Raw genomic sequence first — 25,520 nt, 5'->3', positions numbered from 1 at the left:
CGAAGCTAAGTAATTTTTTCACAATTGTGTTTTTGTCGAGACTATCTATCTTTCGGTGTGTGTGCCTATAGCGTGTCTTTAGGAAAATTTTCGGTGTTAATTTTTCGTACATGTATACACAATCGTCGGTTAATGCGTGTCGAGTATTCTGAGGCCTAGTACTAGTACTAGTACTAGTGGGCTTAGGCTACCGTCTCCGACCTTGTGGTTTTGTTTTCTCTCAGCGGTTCGTCGAATGCGCTGCAATTACTTTCGTTCTCTGTTTCGTTCCAGTCGTTTACCCCATACTTCCTTGTTGAATATCTCGACTCAAAAAAAAACCCCAAAAAAAATATTTCCTTCTCAGTTCTTATTCGTTTATTTGTTGTTCTTATTTGTTCGTTCGTTCTTCGTTCACGTTGTTCGTGATCACGCGATCACGTGGTTAGAAATGTTTAATCTCTCCCCTGAACAACTGTTTTCTGTCATATATTATAACACCTTTTTCTTCTTCTCCTACAAAAGGATACTTTTGTCTTGCTCACCAAATCTATTCATTCCAAAAAAAAAAAAAAACCCATCTCTTACAGTTCCTCTTCTCTACATTCCCGAAACTCTCCAGCCCTCCACCCCTCCTTCAGTGTCCCCAAACGTATTTTTGACTCGAAGGTCTCAAACTCATTTTGCAAAAAATGTTAGTTTCCCATGAATCATACACTTTTCAAAATCCAATCTCACCCCTCCCCTCCAAAACTTCCCCATCACCCCTCCCCTCCAAATCTACCCCCTTACCCCTCCCCTCCAAATCTTCCCCATCACCCATCTCTTTCAAATATTCCCCCTTGCCCCTCCCCTCCAAATCTTCCCCATCACCCATCCCTTTCAAATCTTCCCCCTTGCCCCTCCCCTCCAAATCTTCCCCATCACCCCTTCCCTCCAAAACTTCCCCATCACCCCTCCCCTCCAAAACTTGCCCATCAACCCTCCCCTCCAAATCTACCCCCTTGCCCCTCCCCTCCAAATCTTCCCCATCACCCATCCCTTTCAAATCTCCCCCCTTGCCCCTTCCCTCCCCTCCCTCCTAAACTCCCCCCACACCCCTCCCCTCCGAGACACTCCCTCGCTCCTCCCCTCCTAGACTCCCCTCTCACCCCTCCTCCTGAAAGCATCCTCCCTGCTTCTTCCCCCTTCCAACTTTCACCTTCATCTCCCCCAACCTTCTGCCTCGCTCTACCCCCTCCTCAAATAACACCTCACTGTGCCTCACCCAATCTCCATCAAACCTTTTGTCCGCCCCATTCTTCCCTTTCTCCAAGCTATTCTGAAATCTCTGTAATCTCTGACACAACTTCAACAGCTCTCCCTCCCTCTTCCTCCTCTTCCACATCTTACCCTACCCCTCCCCCCCCTGTTCTGTATCCGATGCTCCCCCTTCCTCTTCATTAACGGTATGGACCTCAAACATCCGGGGCCTTCGCTTAAACTTGACTGATCTCTCCATACAGTTGCTTCTGACAAACCAGATGTGATCTGCTTAACAGAAACTTTCCTCCTTCATGATGTCTCTGATGCCTTGGTATCTCTCCCAGGTTACTCCCTCCTCCGGTATGATAGACCTGAGCCTCGTCCTGGAGGTGGGGTTGCTATCTTTTAAAAAAAAACTCTCTTCCTCACTCGCCCTCCACTGCCCTCTCTCCACCTCACCCCCAGGAATACCTTTGGCTACGGCTTCCCCTTCGCTCCCACCTTTTGTTCATATGTGTGTTGTACCGTCCACCAAACAGTGATGACTCCATCTACATCTCAACACACAACACAACAACATGCATTTTAAAGGCCATTTTCCCTGCTAGAGCGGGGGTTAGCCTAGCTATTTGCCAATTTGCGAATCATCATCTACATCTCGCTGTCTGATAATATGGACCAACTTCTATCTACCCATCCCAACTCTCTCTTCCTCATATGTGGTGATTTCAATTGTCACCATGCCAGTTGGCTGGGTGTGGGTACCTCTCTCACCAGCCATGGCTCTTCAGCAAAGGACTTCTGCGACTCACTGGGACTGACACAATCTGTCAATTTCCCGACCCGGATCTCAGTAAATGGAGCATCTTCTCTTCTGGACTTGGTTATGACTAACTTCCCTGAAAATGTCTGCTGCTCTTCTTCTGCTCCAATCAGCTCATCTGATCATGTGCTTGTTAAAGTGGACATCTCTCTGACTATTCTCAAAGAGCCTCCTCAGCGTCGACGAGTCTGGCATTTCACTCAGGCCAACTGGCACGGTCTTCAAGCAGCCATCAATCATCTGGACTGGTCTCCCATCTTTACCGCCTTTGACATCAACTCATCCTGGGAATTCTTTCAAAGTAAATTGCTCTCTCTCTCTCATGCACAGATTTATCCCATCTCGTCTTCAGTTGTCATACCCTTCCTCCCGTCCATGGTACACGGAATCTTGTGGTGAGGCTGTTGCCCAGAAACAACTTGCTTTCGTCTCCTGGAAAGCAAATCCAACGGAAGGAAATCTCATTTCCTTTCACAAAGCCCGAAACAAGTGTGTGTCCACCCTCAGGAGAGCCAGGAAACAATATCTCACCGTTCTCAAGACCGAACTCTCTTATCTGTCTCCCTCTTCCAAATCCTGGTGGCTTCTGGTCAAATCTGTTTCTGGTGTTTGTTCCCCCTCCATCCCCTCCCTCACCTCAAACGGCTACACGGCCGACTCCGCACATGAAAAAGCTGAATGCCTCAACTCTGTGTTTGCCTCTAAATCTTGTGTCCCAAACCCATCCCTCTCTGTACCCACCGTACCCAGTCGTACCCAGCTGCTCCTGGACTCTGTGTCCTTTCCTCCTGACAAGGTGGAAAAGTTTCTGTCAACCCTCGACTCTGATTCTGCAACTGGTCCTGACGGCATCAGCCCACGGGTCCTAAAATCATGTTCTTCCGCTCTTTCACTCCCTCTTTCTGTTCTCTTCACCCTCTCTTTTGCTCAAGGTCATCTGCCATCTGCTTGGAAATCAGCGAACATCACCGCTTTGCACAAAAAAGGTGCAAAAACAGATCCTAGCAACAACAGACCAATCAGCCTTCACCCAATTATCAGCAAAGTCATGGAATCCATCATTGCTTCAGATATGAAATCTTTCCTCTTCTCCAATGGCTTGATCTCTGACCATCAATTTGGTTTCAGACCAGGTCACTCTACTCTGGACATGCTGCTTCTGCTTTCTCAACAATGGATGGAGGTCCTCAACGCCAAACAGGAAATTAGAGCTGTCTCCCTTGACATTTCACGTGCCTTCGATACGGTCTGGCACCCCGCTCTGCTCACCAAACCCTCCTCCTTTGGTATTCATGGAAATCTCCACGCATGGCTGGCGGACTTCCTCTCTGGTCGTAGTCAACGTGTGGCCCTGAATGGGTTTCTCTCATCTCCTCTTCCTGTTTAGGCTGGAGTTCCCCAAGGCAGTGTTCTGGGCCCTGTGCTTTTTCTGGTCTTCATCAATGATCTCTCTGACTCTCTTGAAAATCCTCTCTATCTCTTTGCTGACGACTCTACTCTCTGTCGCTCCATTCCTCATACCTCAGATCGGCAGTCTGCAGCCTCCTCACTCTCTGCAGACCTGGACAAAATCAGACTGGGCAAACAAATGGAACATGTCTTTCAATCCTGACAAATCTCACACTCTTACGATGTCTCTCCGAAAAGACCGACTGGACAACCTTCCCATCCACTTTCTGAATAATCCTCTCCAAGAAGTTCTGTCACTCAATCTTTTGGGTCTCACTATCTGCCATGATCTTTCCTGGGAAAACCACATTTCAAATCTGGCCTCCAAAGCCAGTCGCCGAGTGGGCATCCTCCGTCGTGCGAAGTCGTTCCTTGGTACACCTGAGCTCCTCACCACTTACAAGGCTTTCATCCACAGCTCTATGGAATACTGCTCTCCCCTCTGGTCTGGTGCTCCTGCCTCACACCTAGCTCGTCTTCACGCTGATGAAACCGAAGCGTTCAGAATCATTGGAATCTCCCGCGATGAAGCTAACTCCAAGGGCCTTTCACTCACTCACCGCAGGCAGGTTGGTGGTCTTTCCGTCTTCTACCGACTCCTCTCTGGCCTTGCCCCCCCCCCCCCGCTCTCTCTGGGCTCTGTCCCCCAAATATTCCTACAGGTCGCACAAGATCTGCCTGCAACCCTCTTATGGTTAAACTGCCAAAATCAAGACTTTCTGCTCACCATCACTCCTTCATTCCTCTTTTCTCCCGCCTCTGGAACAAACTCCCTCACTCTCTTCAATCCCACTCCACCCTCCAGGTCTTTAAAACAGCTGTTCACCACCATCTCTTATCTTCCCCCATCCAAAACCTTGATCTTTCCTACCCCCGCTAATTTCGGTCCCCTTGTGTTTTATACCTCTCCCTCCCCTCCCCCTTCCCACGCCTCCTCCCCCCAAGCCCTCTCCCTTCCACACATCTCCCTGCTCTCAAATGTTGTGTTTGTGTGCTTCCCCTTCTCTCCCCATCTTGTCTTCCGCTCCCTCTTTTTATATATTTTGTTTGTCTGGTTGATTTGTTTGTGAAATAAATGTTAGCTCTTTCACGAGCCTCGATTCAGTATACAAAAAAAAAAAAATACATGCAATTGATGAACTTGAAACGCATGTTAGTATCATGAAAGTGTAATTTGAAGAGGAATCCTTGGATCAATTTTAGCCAATCAAAAGGGTTTGCCATTTGTGTTGCAAAATGTATTCCTTAATTTTTGTCTCACATGATGTTGCTTAAAGCAGAACTTTTGAAATCTCATGAAAACATACACTGAAGAACTATTGAAAATGTTGTTTTATAATATTGTCTGCATGAATCCAAAAAATTGTCTGAGTCATTTATCTGAGAAAATTCTGCAAAAGTACAAAGTCGTGAGGAGATCAACGAATATCAATGCAAACAGTGCTCCATGTCAATTAAAACGTGATCAATTTTGTGACTCATAAAGAAGAAATGCAAACATTTGCGATGCATGCGCATGCACACATGGCAGCTCTGTATCTTTACAGACAAGAACAATTGGACTACACAAGGAATTCCATGTTCATTAATTATTCCTGGGGGTTAAGTATAGGAACGGGCATGTCTCTTTGGACCTAAGTGTCCATGTATGTGTATCTGCCTTGGCTGGGGTTGTGATAAGTCTATAAAGTTGCTGGCAGTAGTGTTTGATGTGCAGATCGCTTTGCTGGTTTATTTTTCCAGTCATGCCTGCACGATGACATGTACCCTATTTGCACATGGGGCCATCCAAACTGCCCCTTTGTCAACCATTCACAGCTCAGCCCGATTTACAGCTTCACCCAAGCAGCATCTCCCAAGAGAGTGCACAGAATAGTAAAAACAAAGGGCGTTTTGCAATGCGTTTACGCTTAGCGACACCAAGACCACAACTCTAGCTGAGGAAAAGGAATAGCTTGGTTTAACTGTGATTGGGCTGATGAATTTAAACATTTCCAATGTTTAACATGAGTAGCTAAAAGCAGAAGTAGCTAAAAGATGAGTCGCCAACACGAGTGGAAAAAAAACTCTTCACATAGTTTACAGCAATTTTTATGAAGAAATTCATGTTTTAAGAAGTTTTGTTCTAAAAAAAAAAACGAACATTACGAAATTTCCGTATTTTATCCTTTCATCTTTAAAGGCCAATGTCTTATGTAAGACAAAATAGATGAAAATTTCACAAATAAAAAGGAAGATGAAGACTTTTGAGTGGTTCTGTGTCACAAAATAATTCAATTTTTTTTTACTGTTAGAAGTCTACATGTAAAAATCTGCAATGCATTTTAGAGTGTCATGTTTTTTGACTGTTTAATGCATATATAGTGCCTAAATTGCTCTAATTTATGACTTGCACATTTAGTGTAGGACTGTAGGTCATGCTTTTGCGTTTAAATTTAGGAATGCCTCCAAAGAAAGAGAAGTTCCATGCTGATGGGGATATGAAAAATTGAATTGCTTGTCTTCGTCCAAGGGGCAAGACATATCCTGATATCCACACACTCCTGATCACAAGGAGAACATCACTATTTCTCTGCCTGCCATAAACACAACATGTCTACAGTTCCAGAAAACTGGTTCTACTGCAAGGAAGAGGGATCTGGCAGGGCTAGAGCCACCACCAGTAAAGATGACATGCGACTGAAATTCTTAGTTCTCCAGAAAAGAAAGAAAAGCCTGTGGAAACTGTCAGAGGAGTTCAGAACTGCAGAAAACAAGACTGTAAATAAGCAAGACCAGACCTGGTCTCAGGCGACGTTTCATCTGCTTCACAGCAGCCATCCTCAGGCCAATAGACTTACGACTTATATATATATATATATATATATATATATATATATATATATATATATATATATATATATATATATATATATATATATATATATATATATATATATACATATATATATATATACATATATACATACATACATACATACATACATACATACATACATACAGTCACGTGAAAAAGTAAGTACACCCCATGTAAAGTTTTGACTTTTTCAACATATTTCAACATACACCTATTTGATCTTCATTTCAACAATATTGATAGATAAAGGTGATATAATATAACAAATATCATGAAACATTTGCATTTTGTAGTCCATTGTATAATTTAAATAAACATAAATGCAAATTTCGCATGTGGAAAAAGTAAGTACACACTTGGCTCTAATAGGTGGTATTGCCCCCTTTGGCAGAAACAACCTCAAGTAGGCGTTTCTTATAACTGTCCACCAGTCTCTGACATCGACTGGGAGAAATTTTTGCCCACTCCACCATGCAGAATTCTTTCAGCTGTGCGATGTTTGAGGGGTTTCTTGCATGCACAGTTCGTTTAAAATCCCCCCACAACATCTCGATGGGATTTAGATCCGGGCTTTGACTTGGCCATTCCAGAACCCCCCATTTCTTTCTTTTCAGCCATTCCTTGGTGGATTTACTGGTATCTTTAGGGTCATTGTCATGTTGCAAGGTCCACCTTCGGTTGAGCTTCAACTTGCCGACAGATGGCCTCACATTATCCTCAAGCACCCTCTGGTACAATGAAGAATTCATAGTGGATTCTATGATGGTGAGCTGCCCAAGCCCTGATGCAGCAAAGCTGCCCCAAACCATAATATTTCCACCACCATGCTTTACAGTTGGTATCAGGTTCTTGTGGTCAAATGCTGTCTTTGGTTTTCGCCAAACATGTCTTCTGGTACTGTGGCCAAATAGCTCTACCGTTGACTCATCTGTCCAGAGCACATTGTTCCAGAAGTGCTGGTCTTTGCCTCGTTGTTCATTGGCAAACTTTAGTCTTGCCCTGATGTTCTTTCTGGACAGCAAAGGTTTCCTCCTGGCACACCTCCCATGTAGATCAAATTTGTGCAGCCTCTTTCTAATGGTAGACTCGTGCACTTTGACATCAACAGTGGCAAGAGCTACCTGTATGTCCCGTGATGACATTCTGAGGTTCCTAGAGACTTCTTTCAGCATCTTGCGGTCTGCTCTCGGGCTGAACTTGCTGGGGTGGCCTAGCCTGAACAAGTTGGTAGTTGTTTGGAATCTTCTCCACTTCTGGATGATCTTCCGGACAGTCGAATGATTGATTTCAAATTGTTTGGAGATCTTTTTAAATCCCTTCCCAGTTTCGTAGGCATCTATAACCTTCTTTCTGAAGGCCTCAGAGAGCTCTTTTGATGTAGGCATGGTGATGCCGCACACTTCAACAACAAAGAACAATCCAAACTAAATGTCTGAGGTTTAAATAAGACAGGTTCCTCCAAGATCCTCTCTAACGATGTTCTAATCATTTGCACCTGAGCTGGTGCACCTGATTCTAATTTTAGGTATTTGAAGTAGTGATAAATGTAGGGGATCATCCAGGGGGCAGAGGGGTGTACTTACTTTTTCCACATGCGAAATTTGCATTTATGTTCATTTAAATTATACAATGGGCTACAAAATGTAAATGTTTCATGATATTTGTTATATTATATCACCTTTATCTATCAATATTGTGGAAATGAAGATCAAATAGCTATATGTTGAAAATTCAAAACTTTACATGGGGTGTACTTACTTTTTCATGTGTCTGTATATATATTCTTAAATTGTTAGATGAGTTCATCTTCAATGCACTTTCACACACGTACATACACATACATACACTCACATCCGGGGTCTGCCTTGCAGGCATGTAAGGCATCGGCCATTATAAAGCTCGCAGTGTTAGTGTGTGAAATCTCTGAGGATATCCCGGAGACTCAATAGCTCAGTGGGCTGTCACCGCGTAAGTGATGAGGTTTCTGGGTTCGAGTCCCAGGTTGATTCAGAATTTTTTCACACAAGGCCCATGCAGGAATTTACTTTCTGTTTCATATATATATATATATATATATATATATATATATATATATATATAACGACCACCCCTGCTTCTTCAGATGCATATGGCTGCTGAAGCAGTTTCTTGGCTATTGGGCACAATCCTGGTCGCACAATCCTGGACACTCAAATGGCTCATTCATCCCAGTAAGCTGGTACTCATTTCACCCATCTCGGAAGGATTACAGGCCGAGTCAACCCCACCTGGTGTTAATTCAACGACTGACCGGGATTTGAACTCAGGACCCAATAATCCCAAGTTCCAGCACCCTAACCGTTAAGCCAACACCAGGCATGCATGCATGCATACATATACATGTATGCTTCCTGATGATTTTCTCTTTAGCAGAGACCGGAAGCTTAATGGCCATGATAGCAAGTCTACTGGCCAAAGTAAAAGCTGGTCAGGCGGAAACGAAAGCCAGCATTGAAGTCATACAGGCTGAAGCAACAGCCGCACAGGAAGGGATGGGAGAAAGGCTAGTGGACAAGATAACAACATGCCAAGCCAGAGTAGGAGAGGGGATTCATTGGGGCTACATTACGGGATGTAAGGGCTGCCTGGGGGAAGAGAAGGGAGAGAATAATTAAGAGAGGGGGGGCAAAGACAAATCAAAAGAGAGACAGATAAAACCAGAACAGGGACAGAGAATGGCTGCAGAGATAGAGTAAAGTAAACCATAAGCAGAACTATAATGGAATGAAGTGATATCAAGTAGGTCAGTGTAAGAAATTATGTGTGTGGAGGAGGGGGCATCAATATGTGTTGGGGGCAATGAGGTGTGCATGGCCTCACAGTTGCAGAAATCAATGTGAGGAGAACTGGATGAGAAGTGAAATTCCTGGGCAGAACTGGGAGGTGTCATGACCAGGCGCGTGGACACACTGAGCAAAGGTGTTAATGGGGAGCGAATCCAGTCAATGCAGGTCTGGACAGGGACTCTTCCCAGGAGGGTGTGTGTATGTCTGAGAGTGTGCAATACAGGGTGAGCCCAGCACACTAGCTGCTTGTACTGGAGCCTGACACCGCACCATGAGTGTGTGTGGCCGAGATGAATCCATTGGTATGTGGTGTGCATTTTGGCATGTGCCGATCTCCTGGCGTGGGCAGTCAACGTTGCACCGCCCATGTGTGCTGACATGGGCAGGGGTGAAAGTGAGTGAGAGTGTATGAGTGGAACTACGAGTGAGGGCACGAGTATGGCGAATGATCGTGTGTGTGGTAGAATGGAAGAAAAGGAAGGAAGAGGAATGCAGTAGAGGAGATGCCATTTCTGACAGACTGGTTAGGATTAGAACCAGTGCGACTCCCTAATGAGTTTATGCAAAAGGTGCTGCCTCAGGAGGATTGGGGGTTCTGCATGTTGGAGCACAGATGTTCACAGGTCCCCAGAGAATAGTTAGGAGTGAAAGCTTGTGCTCCCTCCAGGTCTTTTGGAAGACCCTGAGTGCCAAAAGAAGATGGCAAAGGGAGTGTGTGGTGCTGTATGGCCCCTATAAGCTACACAGGAATGGAGGGTTCTTGCAGCCATTTGTATGGATTCAGCTGTTACTCAAAGCACCTCGCCACAAAACAAGGAAATTGGGGGGAGAGACATGTCTCCCACAAGTTCTTAAGACATGGAGAGGGATGACATAAGGTAAATTATGTAGTTTTCAGCCATGAGTATTGGCAAAAAGGTGGGGGAAGGGGGAATGGTGATGGGACGGATAGTGAGGGGTCTCGTATGTGTCCGGCGGAAGTCCCACATCAGCGGTGGATGTGGGAATCGAAACTGAAGGGTTTCTGTGGGGGTCCTACGGTGGCCAGGGGATAGAAAATAGGCAGAAGATTAAATAGGAAACTGCTGGGGTAGACAAGTAATGTTAGAGGGATTTAGAAACTTGTTCAAATTGGCGTTTTAAGTTGAATCAATAGAGAATTGGTTGAATTCGCTCAAATTGTGTGGTTGAATTTTGATTTCAAATGAATGACTTGTGGAGTAGAATGCTTTCCTCCTCAACCCTTCTCCTGTCATAACAGGATTAGGGATGAATTGGGGAACGGATGTTGGGATGAGGAATGGTGGATGTGATTGGACTGTGAGGGCCAAAATTTATATTGAGTGAATTGAGTAACAGGGTAAAAATGGGTGTGTATGTGAAAAAGAGGAAGCGCACATCCTTGCGGATATGAATCACCTTATTATAAATAGGTAGCTAGAAGGGATTCAGCTGTTTTGGAACATGGATGCTGCTTCAGTGTTGGTGCTGAAAGAGAACAAGGATATCAAATATGGGTGAAAAAGTGTCATTAAAGGGCTGGGAGTGTGGTCTGAGAGTGAACCAGAGCTCAAGGAGAAAGATGCACCCTGGATATCTGAGAGCCTTGAATGGCAGATGCTACAAATACCACGAGGTCATGGGTGAACTAAATTTGTGGGAGAAGGGCCGGGGTACCCGGAAGAGGACCCAAGGTGGTGAATGTCATGGGGGCATAATGGGTGCTGGGAGAACCAGCTCCACAGGGAGAGCCAAAGATGGACCCCAGAATTTGGATTAGGAGTGTGGTAGCACTCAGGAGTGCAGTGGTGCCTTATTGCAGAGCAGGCAGGAATTCTTTGGTTGGGGCCACACTGCCCAGACGTGGGATTGTGCAAGACCACAAAGGAGAAAATAGGGGTAATACCCCTGGGTCCTCACCTGGTAGAATAAAGAAGTATACTACACTGACTAAAGGTATTTTAAACAGTATCACGGTATTTTAAACCAATTTCAATAGTTTGTAGGAGACAGGGCAGCATGTAGAATCATACTAACATAATCATAAGACTTTAAACAAATCACGTGCTTGTTCTTCCTCCTGGGCAGGAGAGAGTGAGCGGCAGCGCTAGAGATAGGCTAGAGGGATTGGAAGAACCAGATGAGTTAAAATAGCTTAGGATGACTCACTTTCGGTGGGAGAATAGCTTAGTTAAGAATAAAGTGGTTGAAGCCGGCTGTCCTACCTGCGTCTCCATCTGTTGGCCTGTACCATTACCACCTGCCTTGCCAGCCTATCATCTTGCCTTGCAGGAAAAATTATCGACAAATAGAATAGGGAATTATTCATTGCATACATGCAGGGTTTGGACATGTGGGAGTTTGTGGGTAATTAGGAATCAGCCCTGACACTGGGTCCACCAAGATCGGGGACAAACCTCAGAGAAAGGGGAAAGAGGGGAGATATTGCGGGGATGTGAATAGGGGCCGGGTAACAGGTGTAACATAGATTATGTATACCATTTTTACATGTTCATTATAAATGTGTGGTATCTGTGTAAAAATGATAGAGCAAATGTCTACGTTTGTTCAGAAGATGATAATGGTGACCACTCCCCAACATAATGTGCCACAAGCTTCCACACCATACCCCTCATTAAGTCTGTAAACAAGCCCTTCAAACTGTGTCTAGTTGCTTTCTTTGAAAGTGAACTGATATAGCAAGCTCCTGTGTCTGGATCCAAATCCTTTGTCACCTTTCCAAGTCTAATTACTCTAATATGTTCATCTAGCTTCAATTCCCTCCAGTGGAAGGAATTTCAAAAAGGCTAGAGGAACATGATCAAGCAATTAGACATGGAAAGGTGACACAGTCAGCTAGAGCACGTCATTGCCTAAAATCTGGCTACAAATTTGATTTGGATGGTACCCGTGTGATCATCCAACAAATGACAGATTGATACTGGAGGCATGGCACTGGGGAGAATGAGCCTAGAGAAGTCAAGAGCAGAGAGGGTGGTCTAACTGGGGAGAATATGGACATAACCATTCAATAAGCACCTCTGATGCGAATGGCAAAAAATGGATGGTGCGAATAGCTGGATAAGGTGAGCAACAAACGACAACACTCGATCCCTAATACCACACCCACACGTGTACAACACCAAACCCAAACTTCACCAATCACACCCCACACGTCCCCTTGTCCAATCAGGACACAGACCCAGCCATGCTGGTGCCCTGGAAACACAACTAGAAAGAGCAAAACTTGTAGAATCCAAATCCTAAATGCTCTGCCTTCCAACCAAAGTTGAACCCATAACATTCTAATCTATCATTTCACTATGCTTAGGATTAGACACCGTCTCTCAGAGAAGTTCTACTTACTGCAGCAGCACTGGAACGTAAACTGGGGGTGGTTGTCGTAACTCATATGTTCCCGGCTGTTTAACATCTCAAAAGCTTTCCTCTGTGACCCTTTACAACCCGTTTCATTGAAAGCTATTACTGTTTCAAATGTGCCATTTGGTACAATGGACAAATGCTCTTTGACACACGTGGGCATTCTGAGTACCTTGGGCAAATGTGGAAAGAATTCCAGATGTGCGTATTGTAATTGGATATATATCCAAAATTGCGGTTACTCCGTCTCTTGAAGCCTAATGTCAGAAAACTTTATAGTTTTCTCCATCTAACCCGATTAACAATGGGAAGAAGCTTAGCTGCTCAGGTCAGCTGTGAAATGGTGATCGAACAGATGGGCAGCTTTCGTTGGAGCTTATGTGGCCATAACAAAAGAACAATTTATTCCAAGGTTTCTGCTGTTTACAGCCCATTTGGCAGCAACCCAGGTTATTATGAGATCATTTTGCATGACTGGAACCATATGCCTGGAAAATATCCCTACTTGCAACTTAATCTGAAAAACAATTGGAATCGATGAAAGAGGATCATCAAAAAAAGGTCATCATTCCACAAGAAAATGTCACCTTGTCAAGTTGGGATCACCCTGCAAAGAACAATAACTTATGACTTACACCCAGCAATATGGTGAAATACACAGCTTTCACATCTTACTATAATTCACCAAATGTCCGTCTGTCTGTTCGTTCAAAGGTACCGCAAAAACGGCTGAACCGATCGCAACGATATTTTGGGTGTGTATACCTGAGACCCCTGGGAGTAAAATAGGCTATATTGTTTTTTCAATTTTTCCAAGTTTTCCAATTTTCCAGTTTTTCCAAACACGATGGAATAATATTTACCGATATGAACAGTGATGTGGCTTTTGTTGAAATTCTACGTACCAGGAGAGAGTAGATCGACTCCTGACGAACTCTTCCTATATAAACGTGCGGCTCCGAAGTAACACCGCAGCGTGTGCAAAGCGACTGAGAAACAGGTGTCGCGGCCGCTTCCGTGTTACAGATTCGGCGCGCACTCTTCACACATAAACGTGCGACTGAGAAAGACGTGTAGCAGCCACTTCTGTTTTGCAGAATTCAATCTTTTTTTCAAAATGGGCACCATGTACTGTTTAGATTTTGATGATTTGCGTGTGATATGATTCAACGGATGTTTATATGAATCGTTTAAAATTTAAAAAGCCTTCAATTTCTGATATTTTACCTTTTCATTTGGGCTTCCCAATTGAAGCCCCGCCCTTAGGGCGGGTGCCGTTGCTAGTTATGGAAATATGTTCCTTATGTAATTGCATTACGAGCACGGACAATGTGTGAGACTACCTCTGGATGCTGCATCGGGCACTTTCCGGTGGTTCGGTTGAGAGTAACAGGAGTAAATGTGGTCAAAATGGCTGCAGAATTTTTCTTCTTTAAGAAAAGGCGCTTCATATAATGCAAGAAATTCCTCTCTGCATAATTTAACTTCCTATGTTTGCATACTTGGCTCACCTTTGATGCAATTGCCTTCTCACATTCGTCCAATGAGTTGCACCCTATTATCTCTTCCTGGTTTGTGATATCCTATTCTCCAGAAGCTCAATTTGCAATTCTCAGAGCCATGTCACAGCATGGCCACATTCTGTCAAATGCAAGGGCTATTTCACCCTTCCTGACATTCTGTGGTCTTGCCACCAGCATTACATCTGTCTGAATTGGTGGAATGTGATGCAAGAAACGTGTTTAAAAGGTGGTCATAAAACACAAGCAATACATAGCATTATATATGAGGAATACATTTCTTTCTTTCTTTTTTTCCACACCGACACCACTGGATAAAGCCGATGTAATGGCAAGGCTAAAGGTGCTGCTTTATCATCCAAGAAAGCCGGTGGATAATTGGCCTTGGTTTCCATGCCAGTGCAGTATAATGTTTTGGAAAATTGGACCCAGAACGTTAATTTCAAATATTGTCACGGGACTATTCTTCAGAACACAGGGATCCCCCTGGACTCGGCCCACATCGCCCCACATTATTCCTTGCCTGCCTGCCTCTGTCTTAGAAACAATGCTTTGGGCCCACATTTCCATAAATCTCGCATAATTTACGATTTTTTTTGGTTACTGAAGTATTTTCATTCTACGCAAGATTCTAGGCTCATGGAGGAGCTAAAAAACAAAGTGCAGCTGGTTACAGACTACAGATGGTGAGATGAACATATACTAGGATGAAAGGAGGACTAATGCAAAAACGGTAATGATTTCTTAGAGAAGAACAAAATGGGAAAGAATCAGCATGTGTCAAAGAGATCATGGATGTGCATGCGTGAACAAGGCAGTGGTAGTCTTTTGAAGGACTGCAGTGAGAAGGATGAAACAAAAAGACACGGGGTGATGATTCCACAATTGGTCGAATAAAGGGACAAATAAATGCAGGTGAGCACCAGCTGGACCTATGTAGGCTGAGTGTTTCTTGAGGAATACATGTGACCTGGGATGGCTGAGGGAGGGAAAAGGTACGAAAGTGCATGAGGAATAAGAATAAACTCCATTCTGGCTGGTTAGAAGTCCACATGCTGTGAGGAACATTCATGGATATTTGACTGAACATCTGACTTTACCACTTATCTGAGATAAGGTTGACTGGCTTCAGTGGGTCATAAACGGAAAATCTCTGTCATTACTGTTGAGCAAACTGCTGCTCCTGCTTCAAATTTTACCTCTTGCAGTTCCCCGACTTGTATTATTTACATTGTCATCATTACATTTTTGAGTGCCGAGCTTACACTTAAAATATACATTTATTTACCGCAAAGGAACATTTACTGGTGATGCTGGTGATGGACGTTGACTTGGATAATTATGTATGTGAGGCTGACTGCATCGATACAAAGACCACAGACACCGTTTGCAACACTCACCTCTGGCTGGATCCTCGCGTGCCCAGTGTCAGTTTACCGTACCTGTGAGATGATTGCAATGGATGGGGAACCATGCTGTCAGCCACGCAACATGTCAATTTGCTGAGCGAACTAACGTACCCTCAAAATGTAAAACGTACCCTCGTACCCAACGTAACCTCGTACCCTATCGTACCTTATGTGTACCCTCGTAATCTACCCTACGTGTACCCTACATGCCGTACCTTATGGCCTATCGGATACCAATCAAATGCTTGGGATAATTACCTCCAGGAGCACGATATCGTGACCAAAACCCGAACAGGATAAGTCAAGACAGTTATTTATACCCCATGTGTTTGAAAGCCAGCAAGGAAGAAAATGGCAGAAAAACAAGCAATTACAATTCAGGCAAGAAATGGCAGGAAACAAGCGATGGCGATACATGCAGTACAGATATCCCTGCTTAACGAAGTGGTTACATACCTTTATACACCCTTCATTATGTGAACCTTTGTTATGTGGGAACTTGTTATCCATTATTTATAACTAGGGCATTGCCCGTACAATATCTATATCTAAAATTATATCCCCCCCCTCTATTTACATGAAATGGTTTGGTCCAAAGCGAACGGCTTGCGAGTACGGTGACAATCCCCCCCCTCTATTTACATGCAATGGTTTGGTCCAAAGCGAACGGCTTCCGGAGTTTGGTAAAGAAATCGCCATCGCGTGCACAAACGCGCAGGAAAGCGAATGAATCGCAAATTCGGTTTTATTAGTTTTAAAACATAGTTTAACGCCAACATAGTTTGCAAACGTGAAATAAATGAATACGCTCTCAAATGTGCCATCCGAGGCAGAGTGTGTCCGCCACGTTCGGCACACGCGATCGTTCGCTGCTCTCTGATTGGTTGAATCGTTTTTTGGACATAGCTCGGTAAGTAATTGTCCGATTAATATGAAACCTTGAAAAGGCACATCCTCGGGTCCCCAGCAATATACCTGGCAAGTTTCAAGTATATCGGACCCGTGGTTGTCGAGAAACAGCGGTCACAGACAAACAGACGTACAAACGTACAAACGTACAGACAGAGATTACTGGAATTATAGATAGATGGGAAAAATTACACTTTGTTTCCTCAGCATGATTTTTCAATCTGAAAGCAAAGCGATCTGCTTGGTATGACGATGGTTTTAGTTGCAAGTGACATTATAATGTTATTATTTACCTAATAATAGACAGTAACACAATTATTATAAAGTTAATTAAGCTGGAACACTTACCAAAGTTTCCATACGTGCAAGTTTCCATACGAGAAGAGAAGGCAACAGGAAGTGGTGGAGGAGATGGTTATTTTTAACCCTTTCATTCTGAAAAGTTAATTATTCATAAGGCTTCTGAAAAGTTTATCACCCCATTGAAAAGTTAACTGGTAGAAAAAAAAAATCATACTTTTCAACTTTTCGGAGGTGACATTGCATAATTACCAGATACAGACACTGTAGCAGCTCCTTCGTTGCAGCGTATGAAGATGTTTGTTAAGCGATGACTAGGCCTAAATGAAACCATTCATTGTAGTGAACCGTTACAATGCGAACCTTCGTTAAGCGGGGGATACCTGTACATACAAATATTACAGGCATGTAAACATTCCCCAAATTACCTGTAACACAGCATCGCACCCTTTTCCCCCCTTTTTAAGGCCATTTTCCCTGCTAGAGTGGGGGTTATCTTTGCGGGCCCCACCACAATCATCATGGTTCCCTTTTTGAGGCAATGTTTTATGGCCGGATGCCCTTCCTGACGCCAACCCTTTCAGTCGCCTCTTACGACACGCAGAGATACGGTGTACCTATTCTAAACCGGGGCACACACCGGCACATTCATCTCAGCAAGCTGGTACTCAATTTGCCGACCTCGGAAGGATGACAGGCTGCGTCAACCACACAGCATCGCACCCTCGGATATCAATCAGTTGTCACCTTTACACTTATCTGGTGCCGAATGTTCACCCGGAAGAAGTGAGAGATGGGAGCGGGGCTAGAAGAATGAGTGGTGAGAATTAACGAGTCATGAGAATGAATCCAGTTGAATTGCTACTGTCCAATGATCTGGTCTGATTGTCCATGTATTTCTCCCCTCACGCTCCCTCCCGGGTTCCTCCTTCCGCTCTGTTTGTGCTCTCGATCTCCTGGGCGCACATATACACATGTTGGATTTTACCTCATCCCGAGATCAGACACCATTACTTTAGTGGGTACTGGGAAACAAGTTCCACACCAGCTATTGCTGCATGCATTCTGAGCAACAAGAAATGCCTGCCACACATTAACCTGTCTGTGGTACACAAATCAGTTCTGGGGGAAGCCAGAAATAATTTAAATTTAAAAATGCCCTTCTGGCTAAACAGTTGCATAGGCTCCACCTGTTGGGCATGAGCTTAGCAGAGCTACAGAGAGCCCAGTAGGATTGTACTGCAGCCAATACCAGGAAGAAAATGAAATTCTCCATTTTATCGACCAGCCCACCTCAGAGAAGGAACATCCACGGACACGTTTTTCGGGTTTGTTTGCTCTCGTCAGCTTGGAGCAGAAACTCCTCCCCAGGGTGAATTGTTCAAACCGTCCCTGTACCCACTGCAGTAATGAAATCTGATCTCGACTTAATGTATTGTATTGTTTGACACTTCTTTATTGTGACAAGATGGATGCTTGCGCACTTTGCATGTGAAATAACAACACATTTTAACGTATTTCAAAAGATATATTCACTTATACACTTGCATCCCAAGCACACTTGCAACCTATTATATTGGGATAAAAAAAAAATTAAACCTTGCACAATTTCCCCAAAATTGATATTCCTCACAACACCATCCTCATTAAAAACATGTTAATGGCTGTTCTGCAACAACTTTTAAAACAAGATTCAGCACATAAAGCGACATTGTCTCTGTTTTTCCTGACTGTTGTTTTATTAAAGTGTTGTGTTTCATGTTTTACGACAAACAGGTTTTGCATCATAGACCACACATGCCGCAAACCTTTGATGTGATTCCTTGATAAACTCTGTGACTTGAATTTACTTTTGCTGCACAAAAATCATGATCGCATGACTATATTTCCCACGTGGAAAACTTACTCTGTTCACCTTCATTGTGGTCTCATATGAACGAGGTATGAGACTACATTATGAGGCACTTTCATGAGATTACATTTTGGGATCTTGTGAATCATCAGTAGATATGACCATGTCAACCATCGGCCTTTTATTTCAGAGCGAGTTGGAACAATGAAAGTCCAAGGTTCATATTTATTACCCCATTCAAAACTAAATTTAGATCTCTTTTTTTTTGGCAGTCTTTGTATCCCACTAAAATTTGCATTTAAGTTCATGTAACTAATCACCCAACCCATTTTGTGAAAAAAAGCTTTAAATTAATGGAATTTGGTTTACGAAACTTGTAGAACTGCGGACTTTTTATTGCAGTTCAACTATAAATGTGACAGGTGGAATTCAAAAATACAGCACAGATAGTGCATCCATATTGGGTTATCAGAAGGCAACTAATGTCTGAAGAAATGGTAGCAGTAGTCATGGTAATGTCTAAAAAACTAGAACGACACTCGGTAGAGCACATACAAGCTGAACAGTTTATGCTTTGTATCCCACTGATAGGCCGGATCTGCATCCACACCTGAACCAAATCTCCTGAATCCTGAACCAAATCACACACACAACTTGTCCAACAAGTTTCGTCCAAATCTATCCATTACTTTTTGAGATATCCTGCTATGTATAATTCTTGACCCCATCTCTCAATGGTGAAGAATCACTTAACAAAAATTCTCATATCCAGATCTGTGTTTTAATCTTCACCAAAATCAAATCAATTCGTCCTTGTCACATACCCAATCTAGCCACAAAGTTTCAGCCGAATCCGTCCATAACTTTTTGAGATACTGTTTTTTGAGATATTTGAGATATTGGGAAAACCACATTTCCAAGCGGGCCTCCAAAGCCAGTCGCCGACTGGGCATCCTCCGTCGTGCGAAGTCCTTCCTTGCCACACCTGAGCTCCTCACCACATACAAGGCTTTCATCCGCAGCTCAATGGAATACTGTCCCCCCCTCTGGGCCGGTGCTCCTGCCTCACACCTAGCTCGGCTTCACGCTGTTGAAACCAAAGCTTTCAGAATCATTGGAATCTCCCGTGATGAAGCTAACTCCGAGGGCCTTTCACTCACTCACCGCAGGCAGGTTGGTGGGCTTTCTGTCTTCTACCGACTCCTCTCCGGCCTTGCTCCCCCAGCTCTCTCTCTGTGCTCTGTGCCCCTAATATTCCGACAGGTCGCACAAGAACTGCCAGCAACCCTCTTATGGTTAAACTGCCAAAATCTAGGCTCTCTGCTCACCTTCACTCTTTCATTCCTCTTTTCTCCCGCCTCTGGAACAAACTCCCCTACTCCCTTCAATCCCACTCCTCCCTCCAGGTCTTTAAAACAGCTGTTCACCACCATTTCTTATCTTCCCCCATCCAAAACCTTGATCTTTTCTACCCCCGCTAATTTACCCCAGATACACTTTTTTGAAATTCCAACTTCTTTCCTGGAAGTCCTTGCAGTGTCCATATGTTTTATACCTCTCCCACCTCCCCCCAAGCCCTCTCCCACCTCCCCCCAAGCCCTCTCCCTCCCACAGTTCTCTCGATGTCCCTGCTCTCAAATGTTGTGTTTGTGTCCTTCCCCCTCTCTCCCCATCTTGTCTACCGCTCCCCTTATTTTGTGTTTTATGTGTCGGTTTGACTTTTTGTGTGATTAATGCTAGCTCTTTCACGAGCCTCGATCTTGTATACAAAAAAAACAAAACAAAAAAAAACCGTATGTCATTTTTGGTCATATCTCTCAAGGGTGAAGAATCACTTCACAAATTATCGTGTCTGGATCCAGATCATTCTGGGTGATCCAGATAATGTGTGGCGGAACATTTTACCCATTATCTGCAAAAGTTACGAGGTTATGAAGCCTCTATCAGACCGGTATTGATGTACAGAATTGAAACATGGGCACTGCGGATTGAAGGTGTAAAAATAATGAAAAGAGCAGAGATTAGAACAATATGATAGATGAATGGATTGTCTCTGAAAGAAAGAATTCCGAGCTTGGAATATCAATCCTAGTGAAGAAGAACCAAGAGAGAGAAGACTTTGTTGGTATGGTTATGTGCAATGAAGACCAGAAGTTGAAGATGTAAAGAATGTCACAAAGCTCATGGTGGAAGGAAGAAAGATGATAGGATGTGGAAGGAAGAAAAAAATGATAGAATGTCCTAAAGAGACATGGATTGAAACTATCAACAAGGAGATGGAATGTTTTTGTTTACAAAAACGGATGCAATCAGTTTTGTGCAAACTCCTATCCACTCAGATTTCTTCCATGTGTATGCAGTTCACCAGTAAACCCTTCTAATGAAACTCCCAAAATCCAGAATCATTGCTCCCCTCCACTCATTCGTTCCTATTTTTCCCCACTTGTTTAACTAACTCCCGCATTCTCTTTATCTCATTGTTCCCTTCGGGTATGCAAGAGAGCTGTTTGCCACCATCTCAGATCATTCCCCATCCTAAAAAAGCTTGGTTTTCTACCCCCATTAACCCTACTCCCTCAAGCCTCCACCTCTTTCCAAATTTTCAGTCTTTCCTTAATGAGAGTTTGCTTTTCTATCCATCTTGTTCATCCCGTGTGCTCTCCTACCCCTCATTCTCACCAAATCCCTTATTTGTCCAATTCTCGCTTTACTTTGTCCCTCAACCCTGTTGTCGGTCCCTCCCCTCTCTTTATAATATTCCTTTTGTTATGTTGCATCCTGATCGGTTCTTTGTTCTAGTTCTTCCATGAGCCTTGACTTTGTATGAAAAAGTGACAGATTTATATGGAGGAATGCCAGCATTTGACCAAACCCCTGAAAAAAGAAGAAAATTGCTGTAAAACTATTGTTGTTTTATCCTGTATCCATGTTCAAACCTTCTAAGTTAGCAGCATGTTACATGACTTGATCATCATTCGCCATCTGAGATTCAAAACTTTTTCTTATTGGTTGATCGGAATCATAGTGGTGTCTATCTGCTGTTGAAAATACTTTGTACCCCCTTTATGTTTTTTTTTTTGGCAGGTCCTCCACATTTCCTGAGACGACCACGTAACATGTGGGCCCGAGAAGGTGCTGACCTGGATCTGCCTTGCGATGTGGCAGGAAATCCAGCACCCTCTGTCACATGGGTAAAGAACGGGGACGTCGTCATTCCCAGCGATTATTTCCAAATTGTGGTACGATTGTTCTGCTAAATTATGAGGCAATTCAATAAGTTATATTTTTTCACTTCATATGAAAGTTTTTTTTTTCAAGTGTCCAACAGGATGGTGCAGAAGTGTCACACTTACATTTGAGCTGTCTAGTCTGTATTTTATTCCAGATCCGATTACAAGCTGTCGGATTGATGCTTCCTGAGCATCAATGCTTCTTTGAGCTTCCTGATGCTTCCTTTCCTGAACTGAGAAGGAAGCTGAGGAAGCGATAAAAGCAATGAAGAGTAGAAAAGCGGGAGGGCCGACGGGAGTTGTGGGAGATATGTTGAAGGTAGCAGGAAGTTGGGGTGTGAAGAGAATGACAGAGATCTGTAATCTGGTGGTGAAAGAAGGCCGCATTCCAGTGGTTTGGGGACTGAGTACCCTCGTCCCTCTATACAAGGGGAAAGGTGACCCTCTGGAGTGTGGCTCGTACCGAGCGATAAAGTTATTGGAGCATGGAATGAAGGTATTGGAAAGGGTGTTGGAGAGGAGGATAAGGAATAAGGTGAAGATCAACGAAATGCAGTTTGGATTTATGCCAGGAAGAGGAACGACAGACGTGCTCTTTATTGTGAGGCAGTTGGAGGAGAAGTACATGGAGAAGAGGAAGAAGTTGTTTCTTGGGTTTGTTGATCTGGAGAAAGCATTCGATAGGGTTCCATGCAAAGTATTGACATGGGCATTGAGGAAGTTAGAAGTGGAGGAATGGTTGATCAGAGTAGTGATGGCAATGTACAAAAGAGCGTGCACAGCTGTAAGGACGAAGGACGGGAACAGTGGTGAGTTTGAGGTGAAGGTGGGAGTGCATCAGGGGTCGGTACTAAGTCCACTACTATTTGTAGCTGTGATGGAGGTGCTGGCTCAGAACGTAAAGGAGGGTTTACCGTGGGAGTTGTTGTATGCAGATGATCTGGTGTTGATTGCAGAAAGTATGGACGGACTGAAGGAAAAGCTGAACAAGTGGAAGGAATGTATGGAGACAAAAGGTCTGAAGGTGAATATAGGAAAGCCGAAGGTGATGGCAAATGGTAAAGCATGTGGTGAGGTGGAAAGAACTGGAAAGTGGCCATGTGCTGTGTGCAGGAAGGGTGTCGGAGTGAACTCCATTCAATGTACAATGTGCGCTGAGTGGGTTCATCAAAAATGTAGCGGTCTGAGAGGGTCATTGACAAGTGTGGCAGCTACATTCAAATGTAAGGTGTGCACAGAGGGAGCTGCAGATGGAGGAAATGTTGAGTTGGATCTTGGAGACGGCATGAGGCTGGAAGTTGTGAAAACATTTTGCTACCTCGGAGACATGCTGAATGGAGAAGGTGGATCAGACTCGGCAACGGTTGCTAGATTGAGATGTGCATGGAAGAAGTTTTGGGAACTGAGTGGCGTGCTGATGAGGAGGGGAGTGTCGTTGAAGCTGAAGGGAAAGGTGTGTGCTGCATGTGTGAGAAGTGTTATGATTTATGGGAGCGAGACATGGGTCATGAATGTAGAGCAGCAACGAAGGCTGGAAAGGGTGGAAATGCAAATGGTTCGGTGGATGTGCGGAGTATCTTTGAGAGAGAGGAAGACAAATGATGAATTGCAAAAGATGATGGGAATAGAGCCTGTGATTGATGCTGGGAAGAGGAACAGGTTGAGATGGTTTGGTCATGTGTTGAGGAAGGATGAAAGTGACTGGTTGAGAAGAGTGATGGAAATGAATGTAGAAGGAAGTAGAGGACGGGGAAGGCCGAGAAAGACTTGGCTAAAGATGGTGGAAGAAGAAATGCGGGCATGGGGGTTAACAAGGAGAGATGCAGAAAATAGGGCAAAATGGAGAAGATTGTCATGGGGACCGCAAGGCTAACCCCCCGCTCTAGCAGGGAAAATGGCCTTAAAATGCATGTTGTGTGTTGTTGGATTGATGCTTCCCAGGCAGGGTGGTACATCAAAAAGTGTCTTCCCTTATATCGACATTAAGCAGGGTGTCCTGTCTGTGTCTGTGTCTGAAATGATGAAACTTACCAAAGAGTCTATCTCAATGTCTGTGTCTAAAATTTCTAAACCGTTTAACCCCATTTTTACCATTTATCCTCTTAAACCTGTTATGTGCTTTTTAGCGTTTCACTAGGCCAACGGCACAAGTTTTGACGGCAAAAAGCGCCAAACCATTGCAACAGGGCGGTGCCACATCAGAACTTTGGAGTGAGAAGTCACGGAGGGGTTGTTCCGCCCACCTGAGCAAACTAGTGTCCAATGGTAAGGGAGAGGAAAGGGGCAGTGTGCATCATTGATGATGCGCACGTGTCCGAGTACATAAAGGTTGGGACAACGAAGGAAGTGGAAGAAGAACGCCCTGACCCGAGCACTGAAGGCTCGTGTGCAGAAGCCACGCCCACACCCAGCTGGAGCCACGCCACACCCAGCTGGAGCCACGCCACACCCAGCTGGAGCCACACCCACACCCAGCTGGAGCCACGCCCACACCCAGCTGGAGCCACGCCCACACACAGCTGGAGCCACGCCCACACCCAGCTGGAGCCACGCCCACACCCAGCTGGAGCCACGCCCACACCCAGCTGGGGCCACGCCCACACCCAGCTGGAGCCATGCCTCTCTCTCTTTTCCCTCAGCCCAGAGTCTGAGGCACTCACGTCCGCCGCCTACCTGGATTGTGCAGACTCATCCTGAAGGCTTTGTTGGGCGTGTCAGAACACTTTTCTGCCTTGTGAATACGCGCATTATCTCTTTCACTTGGCGTGTCTGATTGGGCCGTGAAGCTAGATAATGAAGGCCCCTGTTCGTTTGTTTGGTCCCTGGGCGGGTGTCGGTGGAGGGTTAAGGGGTTTGTTTATTTTTTACCTACTGATTGCCTTCCTTGTGTTTCCTTCCCCATGACTATCAATCTTTTATTAAATATACATGGTCTCGGAGCTGAATGCTGGCTGTTCTGATTCCTCCTTTGTGATTAAGAAAGATCAGTTTATGCCTGATTCACCGCAGTTACTCAACACCGCCAATCCAGACAGCGCCACTCATCCCAGGCTCGCTCAGCCTGATTGGTTACGAGACGGTAGTGTTGATTGTGCAATGCTGGGACAATTCGGACTTCCAATCCATACAGTATCACGGCATTTAGATGCGAGATCCAGCGGGGAAGACCCCAAAACGGTCGACCGTTACGATCACATTGTAGCGACTTGCCGGATTCAAACCGAGCAACTCGGACGACCGGATGACTATAATAATATATTCAACCTTGTTTATTGATGTAGCACGCACACTTCTGATTCTTTTTAACCTTTGTCTACACCAAGTCAAAATTGATGCCTTTACTCATAATAGGACCTCGACACCGCATTTTGGGGAAGAAAGTAGGAGATACTTCATCCTTTTAAAGAATAGTAAGGTAAACCAAGGCAAAGTGTCCCAGTGAGACAAAGTAGCCAACTCGGGTTTCTCACCGAGAGATATCTGATATCTGGCAGAAGATTTTTTAACAATTAGAGTGCTGTCTCTGCTATTGCTACTTGATGTATTTTCACTCAGCCATTTGTGTTTTTCAAGCTGCACTGAAGAAATCGTTATTTTCATGCATCTGGTCGAAGGAAAGTTTTCGATCAAAGTAATACAATTACATTAAATTAAGTGCAATTTAATTTCATCAACAGCATTGATTGAAGGCCATTTAAAAAGATCATCTTTTTCATGCAATCAGAGGTTGTTTAATGAAGC

At 44.2% G+C, this 25,520-nt stretch overlaps 1 protein-coding gene across 1 annotated transcript in view; it reads left to right on the top strand.

Moving 5' to 3' along the window:
* The window catches only part of NEO1 (neogenin 1), a 389,738-nt gene that overhangs the window by 34,938 nt on the left and 329,280 nt on the right, over nt 1-25,520 (top strand). The window contains exon 6 of the mRNA XM_078773416.1: nt 21,634-21,788. Within this exon, the coding sequence (XP_078629542.1) occupies nt 21,634-21,788 (155 nt within the window). The remainder of the gene's footprint in view (nt 1-21,633; nt 21,789-25,520) is intronic.

The sequence above is a fragment of the Myxine glutinosa genome, chromosome 2 (assembly GCF_964187855.1).
Source record: "Myxine glutinosa chromosome 2, kmMyxGlut1.1, whole genome shotgun sequence".
Classification (NCBI taxonomy): Eukaryota; Metazoa; Chordata; class Myxini; order Myxiniformes; family Myxinidae; genus Myxine; species Myxine glutinosa.
Note: the sequence above shows the minus strand (reverse complement) of the source record. Positions and strands in the feature narration are given on the sequence as shown.